Source organism: Cajanus cajan, chromosome 6 (assembly GCF_000230855.2).
Source record: "Cajanus cajan strain Asha chromosome 6, NIPB_CcT2T_4, whole genome shotgun sequence".
Classification (NCBI taxonomy): Eukaryota; Viridiplantae; Streptophyta; class Magnoliopsida; order Fabales; family Fabaceae; genus Cajanus; species Cajanus cajan.
The window spans coordinates 53,392,187-53,418,196 of NC_138522.1; the positions used below are offsets into that span (position 1 = coordinate 53,392,187).

At 31.9% G+C, this 26,010-nt stretch overlaps 2 protein-coding genes across 6 annotated transcripts in view; both read left to right on the forward strand.

Annotated features, from left to right (window-relative positions):
* LOC109796754 (ARM repeat superfamily protein) overlaps positions 1-16,817 on the forward strand; it is a 43,000-nt gene extending 26,183 nt beyond the window's left edge. For 4 of the 5 annotated variants that reach the window (XM_020356530.3, XM_083077623.1, XM_029271022.2 and 1 more), the window contains 25 exons: positions 1,147-1,228; positions 1,961-2,103; positions 2,200-2,280; positions 2,352-2,452; positions 2,867-3,105; positions 3,186-3,295; positions 3,490-3,621; positions 3,751-3,825; positions 3,911-4,044; positions 4,168-4,240; positions 5,576-5,707; positions 6,426-6,601; positions 6,680-6,802; positions 7,361-7,421; positions 7,505-7,600; positions 8,852-8,952; positions 10,719-10,824; positions 11,870-11,983; positions 12,072-12,146; positions 13,048-13,146; positions 14,481-14,552; positions 14,650-14,735; positions 14,833-14,926; positions 16,094-16,201; positions 16,290-16,817. In XM_020356530.3, the coding sequence (XP_020212119.1) occupies positions 1,147-1,228; positions 1,961-2,103; positions 2,200-2,280; positions 2,352-2,452; positions 2,867-3,105; positions 3,186-3,295; positions 3,490-3,621; positions 3,751-3,825; positions 3,911-4,044; positions 4,168-4,240; positions 5,576-5,707; positions 6,426-6,601; positions 6,680-6,802; positions 7,361-7,421; positions 7,505-7,600; positions 8,852-8,952; positions 10,719-10,824; positions 11,870-11,983; positions 12,072-12,146; positions 13,048-13,146; positions 14,481-14,552; positions 14,650-14,735; positions 14,833-14,926; positions 16,094-16,201; positions 16,290-16,469 (2,793 nt within the window). In that variant the 3' untranslated portion in view covers positions 16,470-16,817. Of the gene's footprint in view, positions 1-1,146; positions 1,229-1,960; positions 2,104-2,199; positions 2,281-2,351; positions 2,453-2,866; positions 3,106-3,185; positions 3,296-3,489; positions 3,622-3,750; positions 3,826-3,910; positions 4,045-4,167; positions 4,241-5,575; positions 5,708-6,425; positions 6,602-6,679; positions 6,803-7,360; positions 7,422-7,504; positions 7,601-8,851; positions 8,953-10,718; positions 10,825-11,869; positions 11,984-12,071; positions 12,147-13,047; positions 13,147-14,480; positions 14,553-14,649; positions 14,736-14,832; positions 14,927-16,093; positions 16,202-16,289 lie in introns of those variants that run through there. The other variant, XR_003804013.2, reaches the window with a different exon arrangement.
* A 3,129-nt stretch (positions 16,818-19,946) lies between these two features.
* LOC109795969 (UDP-glycosyltransferase 73C2) lies at positions 19,947-21,832 on the forward strand. Its single transcript, XM_083077625.1, has one exon. The coding sequence runs from the start codon at positions 20,033-20,035 to the stop codon at positions 21,536-21,538; it is 1,506 nt and encodes a 501-aa protein (XP_082933751.1). The 5' UTR covers positions 19,947-20,032; the 3' UTR covers positions 21,539-21,832.
* The last annotated feature ends 4,178 nt before the right edge of the window (positions 21,833-26,010 follow it).

A 26,010-nucleotide genomic window follows, 5' to 3' on the forward strand; every position in this document is an offset into this window, starting at 1 on the left:
AATAAAAAATGTGTTTGGAACCCTTCTCATTTTTTTAAATGCAGTTTTAAACTTTTATTTTATAAAGTACCAAAAGAGCTTTTAAGACCAATAAAAGAAAAGATGTGTTTTGGATTTTTTTTTTAAACGACAGCTTTGCAAATAACAGTGAATATATTTTTACAGTTTTGCCATTGGTAGAAACAAGTTTAATGAGTTGTTTCTGATAGGTTTATGATTTCTATGGAATCAGGACAACCCAGTATGGAGTACCTGCAGGACCACATGTCCAGGGCTCACTTTGAGTTACCTTAGGCAGGAAATAGGGAAGGAGGGAAGAGTTATATAGAGAGAGGAGAAAAGATGTTAAATAATTGTTATAGTGCCACTATATTTTTTGACCCTGCTATGGTGGCACCATAGGCACAATGTCTTGTTGATATGGTGGCATTTTGGCCATCCGCCATCCACCGTTGATAACAAATCAATGCGTTGGGACTTGGGACTTGTGACTTAATGCATTGATAACAAATCACTGCATTGGGACTTGTGACTTAAGGGTCAGATAAATAAGTTTCTGAGCTAGGTTGATATCCTTCTATATACGGATTGAGACAAGTTATTTTGGAGGTCCTAAATGGAAGGAAATTAATATCGTACATAGACACTGCCAAAAGGAGGAAGACCATGTAGGGATGGATCCGAAATGACAATATTTTTTTGAAATCATTTATTACAGTTTTTGCAATTTGTTAAAAAAATTCTTTAGTTGTTTACCGTTTTTTTTTTTTTAATAATTTCAGAGAACAAAAAACAGGAAATATAAATATATAAATTAGGCTTTTTCTGTATTTTGAACAATTATACAAAAATGTTTTTAATATATGTATAGTGAAAACAATCTTCTAAACAGTTTTTTTTATTATTGTTTTTGCCTTTTGAAAACCAAAAGAAGTTTTGGAAACAGTGTATAGCAGAACCTATTTTTTTGATTAACTTTCTATTGTTTTTCCTCTTTAATCTTCTTTTGAAATTATGAATGAAAGCTACAAAGTGGTAAACACAAGTGTAGATTGGGTATCTCCCTTTTAATATATTCTTTTGGTTATTTGCTTATGTTTGTAATCCGGCAAAGTTGATTTGATTGTGTCATTTATTTGTGGGCAGGGAACCAATATGCTCTCTCGGCTTCTTCATGTGCGTCACCCCAGAGCAAAACAAGCTGTCATCACAGCAATTGATTTACTAGGTTTTTAGTTACCTTTTCTGAATTTAATTTATCTTTGATTCTCGTTTTTTTCACTTACATTTTGTTGCTTCTTCCCAATATTGTCATCAAAACTTATGGTTTTATCTTGGCACTTCATTGAAAACTTTATGCAAAATACTGGATTGCTACAAAATCACCTTTACAAAATGAACATTTGTGGAAGTTGTGGTTATTTTTCCCCACATAACATAGTTGTAGAAAATCATGAAATTCATAATTTGTATCAAATAGTACTATACTATTTGCAAAACAAATGTTACAGATTTGAGAGCTAATTGCTTGATGACCAAAATGGCTGAATGAATATTGAATAGATAGAGTCATGTGATATGGTTCTGCGAATCATGGTGCTCTACTGATTCAGGATCCTTTGGTTTGTGCTGGGTTTTCAAACTTGGGTCAAGGATGATCTGACACAACACCAATTCAAAAAGACACATTTTCTTGAAAGACAGATGGGCAAAACACATAGTTCTTCGTTTGTGTGAAAAGAAAACCTTTTTGTTTTTATGCATTAGTGTTTTAAAATTGAACAAAAGCTCTTGGACAATCACAATAACAGTTGTATTATCTTTGTGTTTTTTTCTTTAGTGTTTAGAAGCTTATTTTATCTTGTTGAGTGCACCAAAACTTCATCAAATTTCCGTTTAATGGATACATATAATGGCTGATAATTAATTTTGTGAGCATGATGTAATTCTGATATTGCAGGTAATGCTGTCATTAATGCTGCTGAAAGTGGTTCACCATTTCCACTGAAAAGAAGGGACCAACTGCTTGATTATATTTTGACATTGATGGGACGAGATGATGAAGATGGTTTTGCTGATTACAATGAACTTTTGCGTACTCAGGTATATAAAACTGAGTCATGTTATGCCTATGGTGATGTCACTTGATAATTTAAGATGAGAATATTTGAGTTTTCTAATGTGTTTTATTTTATTTAGGCCCTTGCTATAAGTGCGTGCACTACATTAGTCTCTGTGGAACCAAAACTAACAGTTGAAACTAGAAACCATGTTATGAAGGTATGGGCATTTCATTTGATTGATGTATAATTCAACTTTTAGCCATCTGAGTTTTCTGATGAATTTTACAGGCCACATTGGGGTTCTTTGCTATACCAAATGATCCAGTTGATGTTGTCAATCCCCTTATAGACAACTTGATTACTCTTTTATGTGCAATTCTTCTCACTGGGTAATTTAAATAAAAGGCTTCGTGTTATTTATTCTGCTTAAGTTTCTGGTTTGTTTGTTACCTGTCCTTTTGAATATTGTTCAACTTTGTTGTTTCTTGTACTCTGCTTCATTGTCTTTTCATTGTTCCTCCTGAATGATTTTTATTATATATAAAGAAATTTTTCTCCTTTTCTCAGATCCATTTTAATTGCATCCTGGACTATCACTTGTGTAATTTGTTTTTGATGTCACATCTTATGCACTATAAACATATATAATATCATCATCATTCATCTCTTTTTAAACTCACCCATCACTCAATTTTTCCCATTAAAATGTTTTTGTTCATAGAATCATATGTATTATATCATCCTGTGTATGTAGAGTTACTTTTTTTTTTCCTTGTACTAATTAGTATAAACATAATATTTAGTGGAGAGGATGGAAGAAGTCGAGCAGAGCTGCTAATGCTTATCTTGAGGCAAATCGATCAATTTGTCTGTTCTCCTGTTGAGTATCAGAGGAAAAGAGGCTGTCTTGCTGTCCATGAGATGCTTCTAAAGTTTCGGATGATTTGTGTTAGTGGGTATTGTGCACTGGGCTGCCATGGGAGTTGTACACATAACAAGCAAATTGACCATACTCTATATGGGAGTTTTTCAAAGCTACCATGTAAATATATTCCATTAGAGAGCTTTGAATTGTTTGTCTTTCATGCATTCTAAAGTATATTTTTTCTTTTCACCCACCAGCTGCATTTGTATTGCCAAGTCGAGAAGCTTTGTGCTTGGGAGATAGGGTAATAATGTATCTTCCACGTTGTGCAGACACAAATTCTGAAGTCAGAAAAACATCAGCGCAAGTAAGTAGTACCTTAGAAGTTTTGTCCCTGTTACCAGAAAAAAAAAAAAAAAAAAAAAAGGCACAACCTCTCCTTAAGTCCTTGTATAGTTTCTGGAATGTCATGATCTATAAAATGCATGCTCTCTAGTGATCACTTCTACAGAGAGGATATTGCTAACTTGTTCTCAAGTCCAATTGATATTTTGTGTACAGATTCTTGATCTACTCTTCAGCATCTCTCTTTCACTTCCAAGACCTGCAGGTTCGTCTATATCTGCTGAAGAGATAGAATTGTCATACAGTGCATTATCGTCTCTTGAGGATGTTATAGCTATATTGAGGAATGTAAGTTCACTGATCATCTTGTTTTATTAGCTTGCTTGCTGTTCTTCTTTTTCTGTCTTTCTTGTATTTTATATTTGCTCAAGAAAAAAATGAGACCAAAGATCTTGGTTTTCATGTATTTATATCCAGGATACTTCTATTGATCCATCAGAAGTTTTCAACAGGATTGTTTCCTCCCTCTGTATTCTGTTGACAAAAGATGAGGTTAGTATCCTTGATTCTGTGTGTGTGTGTGTGTTGTACTGTTGTGTCTAAGTTATAATTAATGACTGTGTTGACACATGGACAGCTGGTTGCTACACTGCATGGTTGCTCAGTGGCTATATGTGATAAGATCAAGCAGTCAGCTGAAGGGGCTATTCAGGCTGTTGTTGAATTTGTTACAAAGAGAGGGAGAGAACTGACTGATATTGATATCTCAAGGTTTAAAGCATAGTTTATATACCAATGTTATGTTACTGGAAAAACTACTTTTGGCGATATCATCTTTTGAGCTGGTAAATTTTGAGCATCAGTTATGGTGACATACAATGTTTTTGCCTACAGGACAACCCAAGCACTGATCTCTGCCACTGTACATGCAACTGATAAGCATTTGCGTGTGGAAACTCTTGGAGCTGTATCCTTTTAATCTAATATTTTATATTTGATACCTAATCTAAAGATGTATATTTTGTTGACAGTCTTTTGTCAAAATTTTAACTTTTTGGAATCAACAATATTTTATATTATTTGAAAAATATTCAAACCCCCCTCCCTCCCCTTTCTCTCTCATATATGTAAGGATAAGATCCATTCACTTACTTACACCAGATCTTATCTGTTGATTTCATTGAATCTCATTGTTAAAATTATTCCAATTAAAATTTTTTTTAAAAAAAAGTAAGTTTTGAGTGAGACACCTCTCTTTTTTCCCTTGGCCGTTCAAGCTTTGGCAAGTTCTGTAGCGCTTCTCTCTTCTACCCAAACAATGCAGAAAACTGTTGATTTCACAATTTCAATGAGATATTTAGCAGTGGAAGTTTATCTCTGGCGAGAAGCATGAAGTGAGCAGTCTCTCCTAAAAAGAAATAGTAAATATGAATTGAATATATGATCTGGTAATGATTGCCAATGAGAGCGATGTTCAGAAATGATTGAACTTTCTGCCTGACTGCATTCAGACATAATGAAAAACAGAGAGAGCATCAATAATTAATTAACAATCAGTTCACACTTACACTCATCCATGACCTGCAAGTGTGTTGGAAGCATTGAGGGCTGTGGCAATACTGTAGACAGAAGTGAATGAAAGGTTGAGTTTGCAATTAGTTTGTGTTTTATTGATTTTATGTCTACAAAACAAAGACTACGAATCCTTCGGACTACAGAGTCTGCATTGTGAGAGGAGAAGAGAGAGGATGTTTGGGAAACATGGTGAATCTTGAATGCCCAAGGGAAAGTGTGACTCTTTATAATAGAATTCTATGAAATTGGTTCTGGTAAGGACGTCATGGTTATGGATCAACTAGCTCTTGATACCATAATAAAGTTCTGTGTGAGAGAAAGAATTCTGTATGAAAAAGTTATCTGCATTCTGATTATGAAGTACAATGAGCCTAGTATATAGGCATCAGATCCAACTAACACATAACAGGATCTGTGACTGACTTCTAACAGAAAATGAAAGAAAGATACGATGCAGCAGGTCTCCTAGAGGAGCCTTTGCCTATATTGACTAAAGAAAGAATACATTTGTTTATTCTATTATAGTACTTTTAAACTTTTTTTACTTTAATTGGCATAATTTTAGTTGTGACATTCAATGAATAAGATTTGATTGCAAGTCTCAAGACTTATACTTGGTTTTAATAGATCTCACACACACATATATCATTCAGTATTACGGTATATGACTATATGTTATTTCCAAGCTGTTCACCTCTGGCAAATACATCCTTTACTTGCTAAAAAGATTTCTTCTTTGGCTGAAAACACTAGCCCAAAAACTGTTTTTGATGAAGTCCTGGCTACTGCTGGAAGGGATACAATCACAAAAGATATATCTAGGTTACGCGGAGGATGGCCAATGCAGGATGCATTCTATGTAAGTCTATCAATGTTTTCAGTAAGAACTTCTTTACTCGACTCTTTTATAGATTGCTTCCCTGTTCATTTTTAATCTACAATTTATTTGCTCATAGTAATGATTAGACTGGTAGAAAAACAGGAATCTGAAATTTGTTGCTGTCATGTTTTACAGATATGGGAATATGTTAGGGCCTTAGGTAGATAAAGATACAACCTTGAAAGTGTATGTTTACAGAAAGCAAGAACAGTTGGAAGTTAAGACAGTTATACAGTATTTTTAGCGTAGTGACATTTCTATTATGCAGTCTTGTAATTATTTTAACATAAATTTAACCGGTAGTGAAATGAGAATTCTATTAAGTAGTCATCTCTAACATGCCCCCCACATGTAAGAATCATTTGGGCTTGAAGCATTGACAAGGCATAGGCTCACTTACATCATGTATAAAATTCAACCTTCTATTAGAAAAATGGGTGCAACCGTGCAACATGAATTGTACTCTAGATCACATGGTTGGCTTTAATACTATGTCATGATCAAACAATCCCAAAATCTTAAGCTATTTAGTGATGGCACACGTGATTTTAATTTATACATTTTCAATCTGACAGTTACCCTTCTATTCCTCTTCAAATACCAATATAAGATGAGTTTCACGTTTTCATATGTACTCCCATTTCAAGATTTTTTATTTATTTATAAATTTAATGATTTTGAGTATAATATTTCTCAGGCATTTTCTCAGCACATGGTACTGTCAGTTTTGTTTCTAGAACATGTGATATCTGTCCTTAGCCAGATTCCCATCCTTAAGGGTGATGTGGACAGAGTTGAGGATAGCCAGGTTGAAAGTCATACAGAAGATGGCAAACTGCAGGCTGCAATTTTTGCTCTTACTGCTTTCTTCAGGTCTGTATTATCCTCAATACCTTTTGTTTTTAAGATACATAAAGGATCCAACAATTTTCAAACCATTGTTTGATGCAGAGGTGGGGGAAAAGTTGGAAAAAGGGCTGTTGAACAAAACTATGCTTCTGTTCTGTCTGAGCTTACACTGCAACTTGGAAGCTGTCATGGTTTAACATACTCTGGTCAGCACGAACCATTGAGGTGAGAATATAGTATTATTACTTGTTCTAGAAAGCCATATTAATTGCTGGCATCCCTATTCCCTAGCCTGCATTAGTTGTGTCCTCTATGCGGATAAATTGCAGCTTTAATGGTAGTGGTTTAGTCCTATATTAACTATAGATATTGTTTAAATAGAACTTGTAGAGTTTAAGAAGTCTTCATTTTACAAGCTGGTTTTTTAAAGTTTAAGTTAGGCTCAAACTCAAAGTCTAAGATAATTTTAAAAATGGGAAGTTTTGAAACATAAAGTTGATGTTATTTTTGGATGTTTTCAAGGGAATTTAGGGAGATATTTAAACCTGTAAGTAAACACCCAATCTGAGCTTTTATGTTCAGACCCACCATTCTTTTTCTAGGACATGGTATTTTAGTCATGATTTAGTTGGTGCCTTTAGGGGATGAAGGTACCAAGGAAACTGAAGGCAGAGCTGTATCCATAAGTAATAATAATTTTTGTTTTGAACAATTGCCCAGAAATATGCACACAAGTGCAATTGTGAATCCTTTGTTCAATTCCACTTTTACATTCTTGTGCAGGAATCTTCTTATAGCATTTCAGGCATTCTGTGAATGTGTTGGTGACCTTGAGATGGGCAAGGTAAACAAATGTTTGAAACTGCTCCATTAAGTATTATGATATGCTCTTTTAAGAAAAAAATAATATAAAAATATTCTATCCAGATTTTAGCTAGAGATGGAGAACTATCAGAAAATGAGAGGTGGATTAGTCTCATAGGAGACATAGCAGGCTGCATATCTATAAAGCGACCAAAAGAGGTAATGTGATTTCAAATATACTTCTACAACTAGTTATATGCATTAGTTTATGTATCCATATGTATACATAATTGTATGGCCAAAAAGTAAATGGCGATAGGATATTGGAGTAGCTTCAGTATGCATTCATGAAATTGTAGATTTTATGACTTTGTTTCCTTTATTTGTGTTGGAGTTGGAGATATAAATCAAATGCATTTCAAGAAATCTTCTGACAGGTCAAAAGCTTTTAGCTTTAAGATTATTAAGTTCTTGCCATAGTATCATAAATCATAATCTCTTTGATCAAGGGGTTAGGAGTTCAATCCTCACTGCCTTTATTGCATTTGGGGGTATGCATGTTGGGGATATGAATCAGAAGTCAGAACCACATTTGAATATTCTCTTAACAGCTTAAGCTTTTACGATCTAAGTTTTGGTATTTGTAGCAAGTTATGATAATTATATCAATCGATTGTGCAGAAACCATATGTACGCCAAAATTTCGGTGATTTAATATTTGATAAGCCTCTCAATAATTTTATTTTATTTTTATTCAGTTACTAGGAATGTGTGGAACAGGCTGTTTGATGTCAATGAGCAGTGGCCTGCCCACTAGTCATGCAGATTTTATTTAATTCAGTTTGTAATTTTGTGAGAAATGAGGAATAGGTCTTTGTATGTGTGGAAAAATTGTAGTCTAATGGAGTATTTTGCTGATGGAATGAAATGCAATAATTTTCAAAAATCACTTTTTGCTTACATTGGGTCTGGACTCTGGATAGGTTATTTTGGTATCACTGAAATACACTGATTATTTTAGCTGATTGTTTACAACACCATCATCATCATCAATAAAGTGGTCTGTTAGTTTGGTATTAATTTGTAATTCATAGGAGGATGTCTCATCTCTCCATTTATAGGTTACATGTATTTAGCTCCACCCAGTTACGTCCCTACTCTTTTCCTACAGAAATAATGAATTGACTGGTATTTGAACTCTGAAATAGAGACATGCATGAAAGAACCTGTCTTACCACCAGAAGTTATTGTGCTGTTACTTTTGCTTCAACTCATTTGACATTCTGTTTTATCATTTTCTACAAACACCTTTAGGGCTCATTTGCTTTCCTTGAGAGCTATTTAGTCAAAATATTATGCTCTGTGAAGTGTGGACATGATTGCTCCTAAGATTGTTGGCAAGAAATAATTGTATGTTGTTCTCATCATATGAAAATTTTGACAAACTTTCTTGGCTTGTTGGAAACACAGGTACAAAATATTTGTCTATTTTTTAAAAATTCATTGGATCGACCCCAAAAATACCAAAGGGAAGCTGCAGCTGCTGCATTGTCAGAATTTGTTCGATATAGGTGCTTATAGATTATAGATTGACACTTCAAGCATGTTTCCTCTCATTGATGCTGCAATATTTTATCAATGGCTCGTTTGTTTTATCTTTTGTAGAAAAAGTGCCCTTTTAGTTCAATTTTTTTTTAAGTTTTACTTTAAGCAAGTTTTGTGAAAATAAATATAAGGAAAATCTGTTCAATGTTTTTTTCAGTAACTAAAAATTACTTGCTTATTGGGGAAAAAAAAAGAAAAAAGAAGCTGTATCACTGAGCTACTTTTTTTATTTGAAAGAAAACCTTAAACCAAAGGGCCCTAAATATTGGATTTTTTATAGAAACTTGACATGTCTTTCACATATGCTACCAGGCTTCATTTTCATATTAATGGGATGAAAATATATAAACAATAAAAATGAATGTAATGGAGTAATTTTGAAGAATTGATTTGTTTTTATATACTAGGGATTGAGGATCTGATCAAGCCCAAAATCTTCTTACCTTGGTCTTGAATGTGCTTAGTAAGCACCATTAAGTGTTGGGCCATGATGCATGCTTTTTGCAGGTTATATCGTCGTAGTTGAATAGTTGAGAGAGGAAATAAATGGGAAGTTAGATATGTGTAAATAAGCTTTGGAAGTATATGGTTTTCTGATAAGTACATGATTGAGATTGGTATCTTTACTAGAAGGAATAGAGAAGACATCCCCAATTTACAGAAAAGAACACACTGCAGAACTTTGAGGGTCTGAACCTCCCAAATCCCAATGGATAATTAAAGCTAGGTTCAATGCATCATAAGAAGTACTGGTACCTTTAATTATTGAATCTGTGGCTGCCATGGACTTCATGGGTGATCTTGCTTTGTTTAACTTTTGTTAAAAATATAAAATCATACCTGGTTCTCTCTGTAATTGTTGAAGGCTTTGTGAGAGTTGTATGTGTTGTTTTGCCTTTTATTTACCATAGACGGTGGAATGTTTACATGTTGTGAAACAATTATTTCTGAAAGAAAGTTTTCCTTCCACCAAATGGGTGATTGGAGTACTTCCAACACAAACAAACAGCTTTGATCATAGACATGGAACAAGTCTCCTCAATCTTAAAAATGTGGATTAAAAATCTAACTTAACCTTATAAAAACAGCTTGTAAGGATAGAATTACTATTCACTTACGCATTCTATCTCTCATCCAGCACTATTGGACTTGATACATGGATAAATGGTTAGTCTTTCTTTTGAAAGTTCTTGGGTGAGCTCATGGGATTTGAGTTTTTTTCCCAATAAGCCCCTTTCACGCTCAACATTATTGTACTTGGTGCATGTATAAATGGTGAGTGATCCTTTTTAATGGATCTAGAATAGTTTGGATATCATCTTAAAATGTGGATTAAGAACCTAACTCAACCATATAAAACAAACTTGTAAGATGAGGATTGTCCGCTACTTCATTAGTCGATATGGGACTTGGTTTATGACTCAACCAAGTAGTTAGGAATTTTGATCTTTGCTAGCTCAATTCTTCATAATTAAATTAAATTTTTGCAGATGGTAAAGCAGGTTGAGGGGGTGTATTAAAAATATAAAACCATTTTTCAGCCTTCACATGATCCTTTAAGCTTTTTGAAGAGTCATTCATTGACAATGTTTCACTTTTTAACTTCTAAGAATTAGCTATTGCAGTTTATTGTCTTATCACAATAATTGATCACCAGCTTTCTTTTTTCTTTTTTTTCCCTCAAATATTCTGACTCTGTAAGTTAAATTCATTCCCATCTTCAATTATACAGCGGTGGACTTGGATCACTTTTGGAGCAAATGGTTGAGGTTTTATGTCGGCATGTATCAGATGAATCTTCAACTGTTCGGCGATTATGTTTGCGAGGATTAGTACAGGTCTTGTGTTTCATCCTATGATATTTTGTCATGTAAACATGGTCTCTTTGTTTTGAATTGTAATTATTTCAACACGAATTTAGCCATTTTAAATGCTTGATTGCTTGCCAATTATCTTCTCACTTAACTTCTTGTACATTTGTGCGGAGGATTAACTTTTTATTTGAAGTATTGATATGTAAAGAACTTTCTGTAGACTGTTGTACATCAGCCAATACAAAATTACTTTGAAGTATTTATTGAAGCTTTGCAATCTGAGTAATGCATTTGTGATAATTGAGCATGACATGATCATTGAACTGTGGCATATGTTTTTGTTGCGAACTCTCTGGGGGTTGCTTTAATTGCAATCTCAAGGGTGGTGATTTAGTCCTACATTAACTAGAGATATGGCTTAAATAAAGCTTAGAGTTGAAGCCTGAAATCCGAATTCTAGGTGTTGAATATCAGAAAATGAAAGAAAGATATGAAGCTTGGTGTTTGTTATTGATATTCTGATCTCTTCAAGAAAGAGATAAGATTATATAGTTATAGAGAAAGAGTACATGAGAAGCTAAGTAACTATGCCGATGTGGCTTAAGCCAATCAGCTTACATATATCCTAACCAACAGCTAGCTTACTATGCTGATGCAGTAGTTTGTCACTCAACTTAGAGATACAGAGGAGAATAACTCTATTACTACTACAAACTCAGGTTTGTGAGGAACTCAGAACCTTGAGTTTGTCTCTGAAAGAACAAAACTGAGTCTTAGGAAGAGGCTTGGTGAGGATTTCAGATCTTGATCAGGAAGATAGGAAACAACAAGTGACTTGTGAAGAACCCTTTCTCGAACAAGGAAAACATCAAACTCAATATGTTTAGTTTGAGAGTGAAGAACTGGATTGTGACTCATAAGCAATGGTGCTTTTATTATGGCCATATATAACTCTCTATTACTAAGTTTTCACTTGGATTTTTCAATTCTAGGGAGGTGATCTCTATACACTTTTATGATTTTTTATGCTTCCCATTTAAAATAACATCACTAAATATTGAAGTTGCAGATCCCAATGATTCATATTCTGAAGTATACAACTCAAGTCTTGGGCGTTATATTAGCTCTGCTAGATGATTCTGATGAATCTGTACAATTAACTGCTGTATCATGCTTACTGATGGTCAGGTTCTTTACCTCCTGTGCGTTTGATTGTGTTTACTTCTTCATCCATTCTAAATTCAGTTATTTACTTTGTTTTTGGCTTGTAGATTCTTGAATCTTCACCTGATGATGCAGTTGAGCCCATTTTGCTTAATCTTTCAAAACGACTTCGAAATCTTCAGGTTTGTAAATTTACTCTTCTATGTATGATTGATTATTTTTTTTTTTTGGGGGTTCTTAATGTTTATAAGAAGTGTGCTATGAGAATCACAAAACATGAGAGAACAAGTGATTTTGAAGATGAAATTCTTGATTTTCTGATAGGAACATTCTGATATTTTTGTACAATGAATCCGTGCTGTTATTCAGTTACAAGCAGTAACATAATCTAACTAATGAACTGAGCCCGCAGATAAAAATGTTCTGGAATATTCTAGCTAGGGTACACTAATGGTTAGGCAAATATACAGCCCAGCTACACTGATCTGTTATGCTCATGATTATAAACATATATAATATAGAAACATCTACACGAGTCATATAAGCATGTATAATATAAACTCTAATGTTTATGATACATATCAATAAAGTATCTAAGCCTTTAAAAAACTTATGAAAATTCAATACAGCTACATGAGACATATAAACATGTATAGAAACATAGAAGGATTGTCCTTTGATGAACAAAAATAGAAATTGTTCTCTTTATGGATGGCTTCAAGAATAAAATGAGATTGATAGTATTCTTCCTATTTGTAAATAATAGGAAGTATTGATAGTATTATTCCAATTTTAAATAGGAAGTCTCTCTCTTTCTCTCTCTCTCTCTCTCTCTCTCTATATATATATATATATATATATATATATATATATATATTGTGATGTACAAGTATGTTCTTAATTTGGATTTATTTACATTTATATATTTATTATATTATGTTTTATGAATATTTTCATTTATATATTTTTATTATCCTCCCTTCATATTACTAATATAGCTTCCCGTTTCTACAAAAGGATAGAAAACTTTCTATTAATTAATCATACTTGGGAAATTCTTCCCACTATTTGTTAAAAAAACAGACAAGCATGAATGCAAGGATGCGAGCCAGTTCTTTTGCAGTATTTGGAGCTCTAAGCAACTATGGAATTGGGGCACTAAAGGAGGCATTTGTTGAGCAGGTATGTTGTTAACTCTGAAGGTTGTTGAGCCTTTGCTTCTTTCCTCTTTTTTTTCCTCTTAATTATGGACTCAAATAAATAGGTAGGTTCAATCTTTTCATGAGTAAAGCTAATATGTGTTGATGGTTGTCAATAATGGATATTTGTGTGATGGGAACAGCAAAAGGTACTTATTTTTTTAAAATAAGGAAACTTGTTCCATGGGGCTTAGTATTTTGTATTATTTCTGTTATTTTCCATTTTTGTTTGTTTATTATTAGGTGACATAATAGGTTATACCAATTTGACCATGATTTGTTCATTTTGTGGTTACCAGTTTGGTTAATTTAACAAAATGATAATATCAACATAAATGTGGTAAAAGCACAGGGAAAAAAGTATGTCACATTTAAATTTGTAGCCAACCAATGATTTTGTAGACTTACCCATGCTAAAGCCCAGAGCTAGCATAAATGCCCGAACATCTCCCTCTATCTCCTCAACTAATCACTAAATGCAGAATTTGACTCTTGTTTACTTTGTAGTGCTACTAAAGTTGTTTGTTGAAATCCTACATTGAGATCAAAATAGTATATATAAGTGAAAAGTAATTCTCACCTTACTAGTCAGTTTTGTAAAATTAAGTTAAGCTCATAACTTACATTTTAAGATGGCGTGAGTCTATCCTACCGATTATTGATTGTTATTAGATTTATCAGATCATTGATTATCAGACTGTTATCGAACCACTCATAGATGTTCAGTCTTCAGCATGAGGGGAAAGGGTATTAAAGATCTCATATCAACTAGTGATAAGGTTAAAATAGCATATACAAGTGGAGAACAATCATCACTTTATAAGTCAATTTTGTAAGATTAAGTTACAACTAAACCCACATTCTAAGAGTCCTGATTTGCTTACATGAAAGTTTTGGGCTCCACATATTCCAATTTAAACAGTTTTTAATCCAATAACCAGATTTGGAAAGTTCAACTTGGCGATTTATGAATCAATATGTAAGACAAACATGTGAAATACTTCATTAACTATCAAAGAACATTATAATCAAAATAAAGGAAAACAAAAGATTAATCCAGACTGTAGCGTATGGCCTTTTATAAAGTACATGTATCTTGTTAACCAGTGTTGGCATATGCAAAAAAAATCACATTCTTTGTAATATCTTCAACCAACTTGGCAAGTTTATCTGGTGAATTCCAAGGGGACATGCCTTTTTATTATTTTGGTGAACCTTTTGTTTGCATAGTAGGCCAACTGGACTGGTGATCATCATATATTAGCTTCTCTTAATATTTCTGCTAGCTTATTCCATGTGAATGATTTCTTTTCCAAGGTCCATGCTGCTGTTCCTCGCCTTGTCTTGCATCTTCATGATGAAGATTTTAGTGTCCGATTAGCCTGCCGGGTAATCTGCCACCATCTTGGATTTTCTTGAATTGGAGATCTGTAAAGAAATTTCTAACATGATAAATCATTTCTTTTTGATACATGCTGACTGATAGAATACCCTGAAAAGAGTTTGCCCATTGATGGAAATTGAAGGATTGCTTGCCCTACTAAACACACAGACTTTCCTTTCTGATCATCGGTATGGTTTGACATATAGTATAGTATCCTAGTTTTGCAAGTATTTTGAAGAATTTCCTATGGGAAAATATGACAACTGGCTTCTTTTGTGTGTTTAGGAGTGACTATGAGGACTTGCTCCGAGACATAGCAAAGCAATTTACTCAGCATCTTGCATCCAGAGTTGATAGTTATATGGCATCAACAGTGCAGGTTCTTTTTCACACTTTTTGTTATAACACAATAATTAGTCATGATATTTTTTCTAACTGAAATTAAAATTTTGTTTGTTTGTATCCAACTTATTCTGTGTTTCATGGTGATTCATAGCCAAAAATCATAATCTTAATGAGACAGCATTTGAATTTTTAGGGTTTCATTTGAATTTTTTTAAAAGCAATTTTCTCTTGAAAAGTTTAATTTTCATGTACTGATGTTGTAAAAAAATTTAGACTGTCAGAAATCAATTTAGGTATGATTTTTACAGTAATTAATATAAAAATTAACAATCTTATCATACATGTCAATATGTGATTTGATAACTGTTAAAAACTGAGTTCATTCTAATCAATTTCTTCTGTCAATTAATCAAAATCAAACATGCACCTATGTTGCTGTATTCCAAAACAACCTCTTTCTCTTTATGGGTCGCATGGGTTGTAACAACTTTTTTTTTCCCATTTTATATAAAGGAATCAATGTTTTATGTAGCAAATATATTTGTATGGTTCCAATGTAGACATTTTACCTTTTTTATAAGCTTCATTTTTCTTTCTTGAGAGATATCTGTGTTGGAATTAAAAGTAGGAATATATTCAGATTCATATTAATTCAAGTTTATGTATACAGGTTCATGTACATCGAAAACACTATTCATGAACATAGGAGAAAACATTTTTATTAATTTTTCTTGTAATCATAAAATGTAATTATGTCAGAGTGTGCATATTTATCAGTCTTGCTGGGTGCTTTTCCACTCAAGCAATTCAGAAATTTTCTCTCTTAACTCTCTTCTCAAGTATTTCTAAGTTTTTGTACAGAATTTTTCATCTTTTATGACTTAAAAATTGAGACATTTTTGTGTGTATATAGTTGAAGCAGTGAGCATGATCTGTCAACTGCGGCTGGCTTTCTATGTTTAGGATATTAGGATTGGAAAGAGGGCCAATATATCTTGAAAAGTTATCTGATTCATGCATTTTAGCTGGATTTTCTTTTCATGAGCTTCCTGCTTGATGATTTTTCCCCATTGCGAGTAAACGTGGAATAAATCTACAACAAGGCCACTATAAACATCTAACCAATGCTTGTGGATCATTTTTCCTTCTGTTTAAATCTAAGGCCTTGAAAATTTAGTCGTTTACTTTCTTGATGAGGCAGGCTTTTGACGCACCATGGCCCATAATTCAGGCAAATGCTATATACTTCTGCAGCAGCATTCTCTCTCTATCTGACAGTCAGCATATTTTAGCTGTCTATCATTCACAGGTATTTCCAGGATGTTCTCACAATTTTTGGGTATGTCAGCTAAAAGTAAAACTGAAGTTTCACCAGATCTATCTGTATCTTCTTTTAGGTCTTTGGTATGCTGGTGGGAAAAATGAGTCGATCATCTGATGCTGTCGTTAGAGCAACATGTTCTGCTGCTCTGGGCTTGTTGCTGAAATCCTCCAATTTATGTTCATGGAGAGCAGTTCAACTCGATCGGGTAGACTCACCATCACGGAACCATGATGCAGAGTCCACGAAAAATTAGCAACAAATCTGGAATATATAACTAAAATCATTATTGACCATGAGCTTGAAGCACTGCGTTTTAGGAGTGGCTGAGTGGACTGGCTGTTGGTAGATCGTGTTGGTGTTCGTGTACAGTGTGTTGGCAATAACCTCTTGTATTCTATCATTCCCTCCCATTTTCCCTTTTAAATGTATATTCTGTTAGTCATGATCGTGTAAATTGTTGTACATTAATCACACTTGAAGCTACATCACGGTCACGTAAGAGATTTTTGTATTTTCCATTATTTTTTCGTATAATTTATCATAAAAATTGATGGTGTACACGTACAAATAGATAGCCAAAGTATTTTAAATATTTGGTGCTCTTCTGCTTGTCTAGCTTATTTCTTTCTATAAACAACAGTAAGGGAAAAATATTTTCTCACATACTGTTGCTAAAATTATTTTTAAATGATTTATTTTTGTGTTGTGACCGTTTATGTAAGAAATTAACGATAAAATGGAAAATAAACTTACTGTATCAGTGGCTAAAGTTTGTTATTTCCCTTTTAAAAAAAATTAGTTATAATAGCTTTATTAATTGATTTTATGAAGTTATGAAGACTTGGAAAACAGGATTTTTGTATTGAAATATGAAATACCCTTGTCTCATTTAAAATTACATTGTATTTCTTTTTAGCTGTATCAGTAGAAGTTTTATATCAACTCTAATATATTAAGGAATTGTTATTTTACGTGAAAGTTTTTTTTATTTTTTTTTATACGAGTTGTAAAGATTTTTTAAAATTTTTATCTAATTTAATTTTTATTTATCAGAATTATTTATAAATTAATATTAATATTTCAAAATAAATTATAAACAAAAATAATTTATTTATCATTATACAAACATAATATTTATTTAGCTATAATTTTAATTATATATAATAAATGTGTATGCAATGCACAAGTTAAAATATGAATTTTTTAAAACTTATGAATAATTTGGGTTTAATTAGTATTTTACTTTTTTTATTATTAGTATTTTAACATGTGTAATATACAAGTTGAAGTTTTATTATATCTAATTAATATTTACAATAAATTATATATATGTATATAATATTTGAATTTATAAATTATATTTAAATTTATGTAAATATATATTTTTAAATCTATAAACATATTTTAGATTTATAATAAATATTTTATATGGTGAAAATATTATAATTTATTTCAAAAGTATTAAGATTTATATATAAATAAATATATTATAATTTATTATATGATAAATAAAATTTGATAACAAAAAGTATACTAATTAATTAGAACAAGTGTTGTTGGAGTTGCACGTGGGATTATAATTGCTATACATAATGTTGGCTTTACTTTTGAGTCATTTTATTTTATATATATAAAAAAAAATGTGGTATATGAATAATTTTGAAGATAAAAATGATATATCTCTAAATTAAAAAGATAAAAATAAGATAATATTTTTTATAGACTAAAACCAAATATTTTACGAATACCAAAAATATATTCTAGCTTTTTATAAATATAATACGTAGAAAAAACTAACAATGAAAATAACAAAAATCTATAATCATAGCACCTTATTATATTTAAGTATAAAAAATAATTTTATTTTTTTAATATAATATAAAATTATAATAGAATTATACTTTTAACAAAAGATGTACATGCATCCTAGACAATGCCTAGAAGCTGACAATTATAATTTCATATTTCATATATTATATGAAATATAATATAATATAATATATAAAGTTGTTTACAATTTGAACTTGTGCAATAATTCTTTATGTAAATCTCTATCGATAGTTTCAATATGTTATTGACACTTTACTTAATAATTTTGAAATTGTTTTTTCATTTTCGATCTATTAATCTCTGTAATTAAAAAAGACCATCATTTAATATTATAACTCTACAATAAATAGATGAACATTTAATAAAAAGATTAAAATTACAAATTTTAAAAAATTAAAAATTGAAAATTAAAAGAGATTAAAAGTATAATTTAGTCTATATATTTATAATCTTATCATATTTAATGATTTTTTTTTAACATAACTTTTTCATCAAATTATTAAAGAAATTCCAGATTCCACTCAAACCAATAAGATGATCCCCACGTAACAAATTGTTTGGTCCCTTCGAAAAGATGTTTCATTATAGAAGTGGAAGTTCCGTGTATAGATTGAATAGGTTGCAAATTAAAGGCTCAGAACTTTCCACATATAATTTTTTATCATAATATTTGTCCGGAGATATTGTACATGTTTTAAATCTTATTTAAAGAATAGTAATTTTACGGTAATATTTATAATTTAAATTTTATAGTGAATTTAGCAATGAGATATTGCAAGAAAGGTACAACATTAAATTTTCATAACATCTTTCTTTCTTATGTCGCTACTACGTATCTCATTTATTTTTCGTTTCTTTTTGTCTTTTTTTATTATTTATTATTATCACAGATTCTTTCTATCATTTTCTTGTTATAAAAAAGAAAAAACTTAGTAATAGTTGTTTAGGTATCGCTCATATTATTCTCTAATTAAAATTAAATTTTTTTATCTCGATAGTAATATGTATAAATGTATGTTAACAAAGATCACATTAAATATAAGTGTATATTATTGATGTAAAATTCCAATTCCAATCAGAGAACAATATTAATTATATCTAAAAAATTATAACTAAGTTTTTTCTCTTATAAAAACTAAAATGAATTACACTCATATCTCTTATATTTTTTCAAAATTACATATAATATTGTCATTCATTTAAATACATAATGAGTCTCCTTAAAAATTGAAACATGATACATTATTGTTCGACTTACAAATAATGTCAAATTTGTTAACATATTTGTATCATGTGATTTGTACATGATTTTTAGTTATTATTTTTTTTTCAAAAAATAAAGAGATATTATTGAAAGAAAAAAATTATTAAAAGTCATGTACATATCGCATGACACGAATATATTAATAGATTAATTTAACATTATTTATGAATTAAGTAGATAGTGTAACATCTTTTCAACTTTTAATACATCTTATTGTACGTCCAAAAAAATGAAAGAGATATTAAATGTAATTTTAAATAAACACGAAAATGTGAGTGAAATTTTCTATAAAAACTATTATAGAAAAAATATATACAACTAATAACGTATTTATAATTTGTTCTTGGTTATATGGAGGTGGAACTAGAAGCAACGGGCTGGCCCATAAACACAGTGACCGGATAGGATCCTAAGATCCGAATATTGTGGTCAGTTCTCTTAAGCTTTTTGTTTGCGTCTCGCCAGAAAAATCTGTGATGCAAAGATCCTCTTTGACACCTTCCACTAGATAGTAGATACTAGTGACTAGTCCCATCCCACCCATGCACCACAACACGTATTCAGATAATCCAACTTTCATTGCATATGCTCTTACATCATCACCACAAACCATGTTACTCTTTATAAAGAGGGACAATTAATCAAGCACACAGCAAAGGGAGACCCCAAAACCAAAAGAGAAAGCAAAACATATTACTCCTTTCATTTGCCTCTTAGTAACCATGGTTTTCCACACCAAGAACCCTCACTTTGTCTTGTTTCCCCTTATGGCTCAAGGCCACATCATCCCCATGATGGACATTGCAAGACTATTGGCGCAGCGTGGAATAATTATTACCATTTTCACTACTCCAAAAAATGCATCACGTTTCAATTCAGTTCTTTCTCGTGCTGTTTCATCTGGTCTCCAAATTCGGATAGTTCAACTCCATTTTCCATCAAAAGAAGCAGGACTACCTGAAGGATGTGAGAATGTAGACATGGTAACTTCAGAGGATATGTACAAAATCTTCTACGCCATCAACATGCTCCAGAAACAAGCAGAGGAATTGTTTGAAGCATTAACACCCAAACCAAGTTGCATTATCTCTGACTTTTGCATTCATTGGACGACACAAGTAGCTCAAAGGTATCATATCCCAAGGATTTCTTTCCATGGATTTTCGTGCTTTGCCCTCCATTGTCTGCACCAAATCAACTCTTCAAAGGTTTGTGAAAACATCACTTCGGAATCCGAGTACTTTACTATTCCTGGAATACCTGACCAAATTCGTTTAACCAAAGAGCAGACACCTCTAATGAACTCAAATTCAGATAAAATGAATGACTTTAGGGAGCAAATTCGTGATGCTGAAATGAAGTCATATGGAGTAATCATAAATACGTTTGAAGAGTTGGAGAAGGCATATGTGAGGGATTACAAGAAGGTGAAAAATGATAAGGTGTGCTGCATTGGTCCGGTTTCATTATGTAACAAGGATGGCTTAGATAAGGCTCAAAGGGGCAACCAGGCCTCAATTAATGAGCACCATTGCTTCAAGTGGCTAGATTTGCATCAACCTAAGTCTGTGCTCTATGTTTGTTTTGGAAGCTTGTGTAATTTGATTCCTTCTCAGCTTGTGGAGCTGGCCTTGGCCTTGGAGGACACTAAAAGACCATTTGTATGGGTTATTAGGGAGGGAAGTAAGTTCCAAGAGTTGGAAAAGTGGATCATGGAAGAAGGGTTTGAGGAAAGGACCAAAGGGAGAGGCCTTATAATTCGAGGTTGGGCTCCACAAGTACTAATATTATCACACCCTGCCATTGGAGGATTCTTAACACACTGTGGCTGGAATTCAACACTTGAAGGAATAAGTGCTGGCGTGCCATTGATTACTTGGCCTTTATTTGGTGACCAATTTTTAAATGAGAAGCTCATTACTCAAGTGTTGAAGATTGGTGTGAGCGTTGGGGTAGAGATTCCAATGAAGTGGGGAGAGGAAGAGAAAAAAACAGGTGTGCAGGTGAAAAAGGAAGATATTAAGAGGACAATATGCATGGTGATGGATGATGATGATGAAGAAAGTAAAGAGAGAAGAGAAAGGGCAGGCAAACTTAGTGAGATGGCAAAGAGAGCGGTTGAAAAAGATGGTTCTTCTTATCTTGATATGACTTTGCTTATCCAAGACATTATGCAACAATCATGTAATGGTGAGGAGGATATGAAGCTGACGCCTAAAGACTCGTAATTTACATGTCGTGCTTAATTTGTTTTCAACTATCTAGAGTGATATTTGCGTACTCATTTTATTTAAGTTACTTTTACACCCATGTCTTTTCCATGGTTAAAAGAAAAGGGAAAGATAAATTTGAATATCATAAAAGATGAGTGGGGAAAAAATTGTCATTGCCCAATAATATGTATAGTCTATTTCCTATGCATTATGTAGTTGTTGCAATCCTTATATAAGATTGTGATAGATAACTAAGTTGTATAATAAATATATTGTATCATATGTATTTAAATATTTTTGTTATTGTTATATTACTAATTGATATGTTTATTTTAAGGATTATGAGCGGGACATAAAATTGGACATGATTGAATCACTAAAAAAAATTATATTTTTAATGATTAATATTACAATTTGTGGCAGTTAAAAATTGCCACAAATGTTATTTTTAGTTTTTAAAATAACTGTTAAGTTGATGTGCGTCAAAAACGAATTTTGGTAAGAATTATTTAATCTTAGCTCATGTGCGTCAAAAACAATTTTCGGCAGGACTTATTAAATTGTTGGCATTGGTTAGAAAAGAAATGACATTTATTGATGGTTAAAAACTGCCGGAAAGCATATTTTCAATTTATTTTATTTTAACATTATTATCAATTGATTTATGAGATAAGATTTATCCCATAATTTTCAGATGATTTACGGGTTTCTTAAGAGCTGCATGTGAAATCAAGTTGTTTAATTTGTGCATATTTCGCGGATAAATCCTTAAAATTAGTATCTTCACACACTAGAGAAAAAGTTATCTAATGTGCATTGTTCATTATTTCAGGTTATTAATATGTGCGTGTGTCATGAACACCGGTTGCAATGACCATAACTTCAATCTCTCCTTGTTTGCAGGTAGAACCAGAATAAACACCATCACCTGGACCCTTTGTCACCGGTAGTGACTCACCTGTGAGTGCAGACTGAAAAGTACAAAGTACCAGAGAAAAAACAGGATAATTGACCAATTAGGCATGTGGTGGATTAGACATTAGAGGAGCAAATATTATATGCTAGCATCAGCTGGAATAATATCTCCAAGCTTGATGCTGATTATGTCACAGGGAACCAGGACTGCAGCATCTTGCTCACTCCACCTACCATCTCGAAGAACATTTACAAACACACTCATGCGAGATGAAACAATGAAAGGTAAAAAGAAAGAATAGATTCCTTCCAGATGCAAACTGCATCAATAAGAATATGGAATCCATATAGAGATAAAACAGAAGGGTTTGACTCCTATAAGATTTAAATTGCATCTTATATTGAGGTCGGGGTTTTACAACATGTTACTAAAATAGGAAACTGACATAAGATTGTTTCATAATTAAAATAAACCATAACTATAGAACTTAAACATTAACCATAGTCAAACCACTCGAAGCCGCAAAATCAATTGCGACACCACCATCAGAAAGTCGCAAACCCCGACCTCAGCCTTCGACTTTGAGTTGAGACCACCAACATTACCGAGGTTGAACTTTGTCCTACTATACTGCAAGCTATCTCTCCCAAGCAAACCCATGTTTACAAATTATCAAATTTCTCCTACTCAAACCTCAAATCCAGAACTGTTACCTCCACTACTACTAAAATTTCTCTTATTTTATGCAATTTTTTTTTATAAATTTTTATGAAAAATTCGTAAGAAATGTTATTCTTACAAATTTTTTTACAAAATTTTATTTACAAGTAATACCTTTGTAGATAATATTTTTTTATGAATTTTAAAATTTGTAGAAAATTTTCTTGCAAAAAAAATCGCGGAAAAGTTTCCTGCAAAAGAAAGGTAGGTATTGCCCCAACTTATATACTCTTTAATTATTTTATTTTCAATCGATGTGGGACTTAAAGTTTTTTAAAAATATTAAATTTATAAATTTAAATTTTTTTTTATTTTTCCTGCGGATTAAAATTTGCAGGAAAATCAGCAGAAAAAGTTATCTGCAAAATTTTTCTACCATTTATTAAACATTACTTGCGAATTTATTTTTTGCAAGAAAATCTGCAAGAAACAAACTAAAATTCTTACAATATTTTCTACAAATTTTTACCACGGAAAAAGAATTCTATGATTATTAAAATTGTAGCAAAATTTATAAGAAACATCTGTAAATTATTTTTTGCAAATAAATTCGCAAAAAAATTTTGTGAATATTTTTTTGCAGGAAAATTTGCAAAAAAAATTTACAAATATTTTTTTGCAGGAAAATTCACAAAAAATTTCTGCAAATAATTTTTCGCAAGAAAATGACACTTTTCTAGTAGTGCACACCCCCAACGAACTCTCAACACAAATGCACACCAAGAGAAGTCACACCAAACATAATATTGATCTATCATGCAAGCCTTGGTCACTAACCACCAAGACAGTTATCTCATCTCCAAAGTCAATTCAAGTACATAATATTACAATGCATTTGTAACACTATTTTGACTTATTTTATTAATTGTATGATTTGTGATTAATTATTATTGTTTTAGAGCTTTAAGATTATTCCTTTAAGAGTTAAGTTGTTGTTAAGGTAGTGTTAGTTAGAGTTGAGTTGATCTAACATAAAGAATGGTATATAAGGTTTTCTTAAAATGTAAACTTCATAAGTTTATATTTTAAGAAAAGTTAAAAAGAAATTAGTTAGATAAACTTTAAGGTCGAAGGAACTTTCTTCTTCTTTTTCTTCTACTTTAGCTAATCTCTTTTAGTCCATTCCCTCGGTTAGGCAAAGATAGTAGATCATTGGATTCGAAACCTAGAGACCAAGAATTTGAGTTGAGTCATGTAGAGTTTTTCCCATTCTTCTTCCACCTTCTCCTCCCCTTCTCATTTTTGGACAATTTAAGGTGAGGGAAGTTTGTTGGTTGAAAATTTGTTGATGTATAAGTGTTGTTTGTTGCCTAGAATCATTGACCGTAGTTGAAATTGTTTGAATTATAGGATGATGATGTTATTTTAGAGTTTTTTGTTCCTTAAAGATGTTTTGGAATATAATTGATGATTCTGGAATTGAGATGGATGGATGTGGTATTTTGTGATATAATTGTTTTATACATGTTATATATGTGTTAAAATTATGATTGCATATTGATCATTTGCTAAGTTCCAGATGGACTGAGTCAAAATAGGATTCTACCAAGTGAGAAAATTCTCATCGCACTAGGTGCACATTCATGGCATCGAACGTGGCTCAAGTTAGGAGCTCTCTACCTTAATCGCATCCGGCGTAGTATCAATAACACTAGGTGTGGAGCAATGAAGAGTTCTCTGACTTAGTCACGTTAGGTGTGGAGTGATAGGCATTGGCGTGAGCACTCAAAGAGCTCTCTAACTTGGTAACGATGAGCTTTAAGATGAATGGCCTCAGGTGCGATCAAGATAAAGACTTTTTGCCTATACGACGTCGGGCGTCAGTGTTGTGACGTCGTACGTGAGTCTGGTAAAGACTCTCTACTTGAATGAGGTCGAGGGTGGGTCTAACCATGTCATGCATGATTGACTCAAATGTTCTCAGTCTCATCCATGTCAGTCGTAGGTGAGTCAAAGGCTATTTTCCTTAATTGACATCAAACGCGGGAAGAGTGGCACCAGGCATGACTTGTTGAATGAAAACTTGGTGTTTTAAGTTGCTTAAGGATTGAAGAATGATGATTCAATTATATAGTTGATGTTGTATGATGATAGTTTGTTATGCATTGATCTAAGATAATGTATAGCAATGTATGAAGTTGTTTGAGTTGTAAGTGGATAGTTGATTTAGTTGCAAAGTTGTATAATGTTATAGTTGATTAAATTGTTAAGTTGTTAGGCATGTAATAATGATATATGTCTTAGTTGAGATATATATAAATTAGAGGAGAATAAAGTTGTTTAAAAATAAAAATAATAGTAGCTAATTGCTTATTTTTAAACCTTCACCTTGAGCTCTCAATTTGTTGTAATGGAAGAAAAAAATTAAAATGTGAGAACATCACCAAGAAATTTGTAGTGGATAAAAAATGAAGATTTTGAATTAGATTTTAAGATTTTAGTAGAATATAAGAGTTTATGATTAAGAGAATAGAGAATGAATAAAAGGATTATATATGTGTATGTATAAAGGCAAAGAAAGAAATTCCAATGTGATCCTTATTTATTAACTATAAGAGAAACATTAGATTAGAGAAATTAAAAGAAATAAGTCAACAATATATTATATTATATATCACAATTTTCTCTTTATATTTAAAATTACTGATTTATTTTTCTAAAATTACAAGTAGATTTTTATTAAGAAATAAAAACATCACATATCAATTGATTAATTGTTGTTGATTAATTTACTTTTAATAATAATATTTTTCTTATAATTTAATTATATAAATTTTATTTTTATATTTAAATAAATAACTGTATCCCTCTAAAATTGGACCATAGACAATTACCCATCTTAATTGTGCTC

Excerpts from the sequence above, each read along its gene's own strand:
- LOC109795969 (XM_083077625.1), top strand. The coding sequence starts at position 20,033 with ATGGTTTTCCACACCAAGAACCCTCACTTTGTCTTGTTTCCCCTTATG.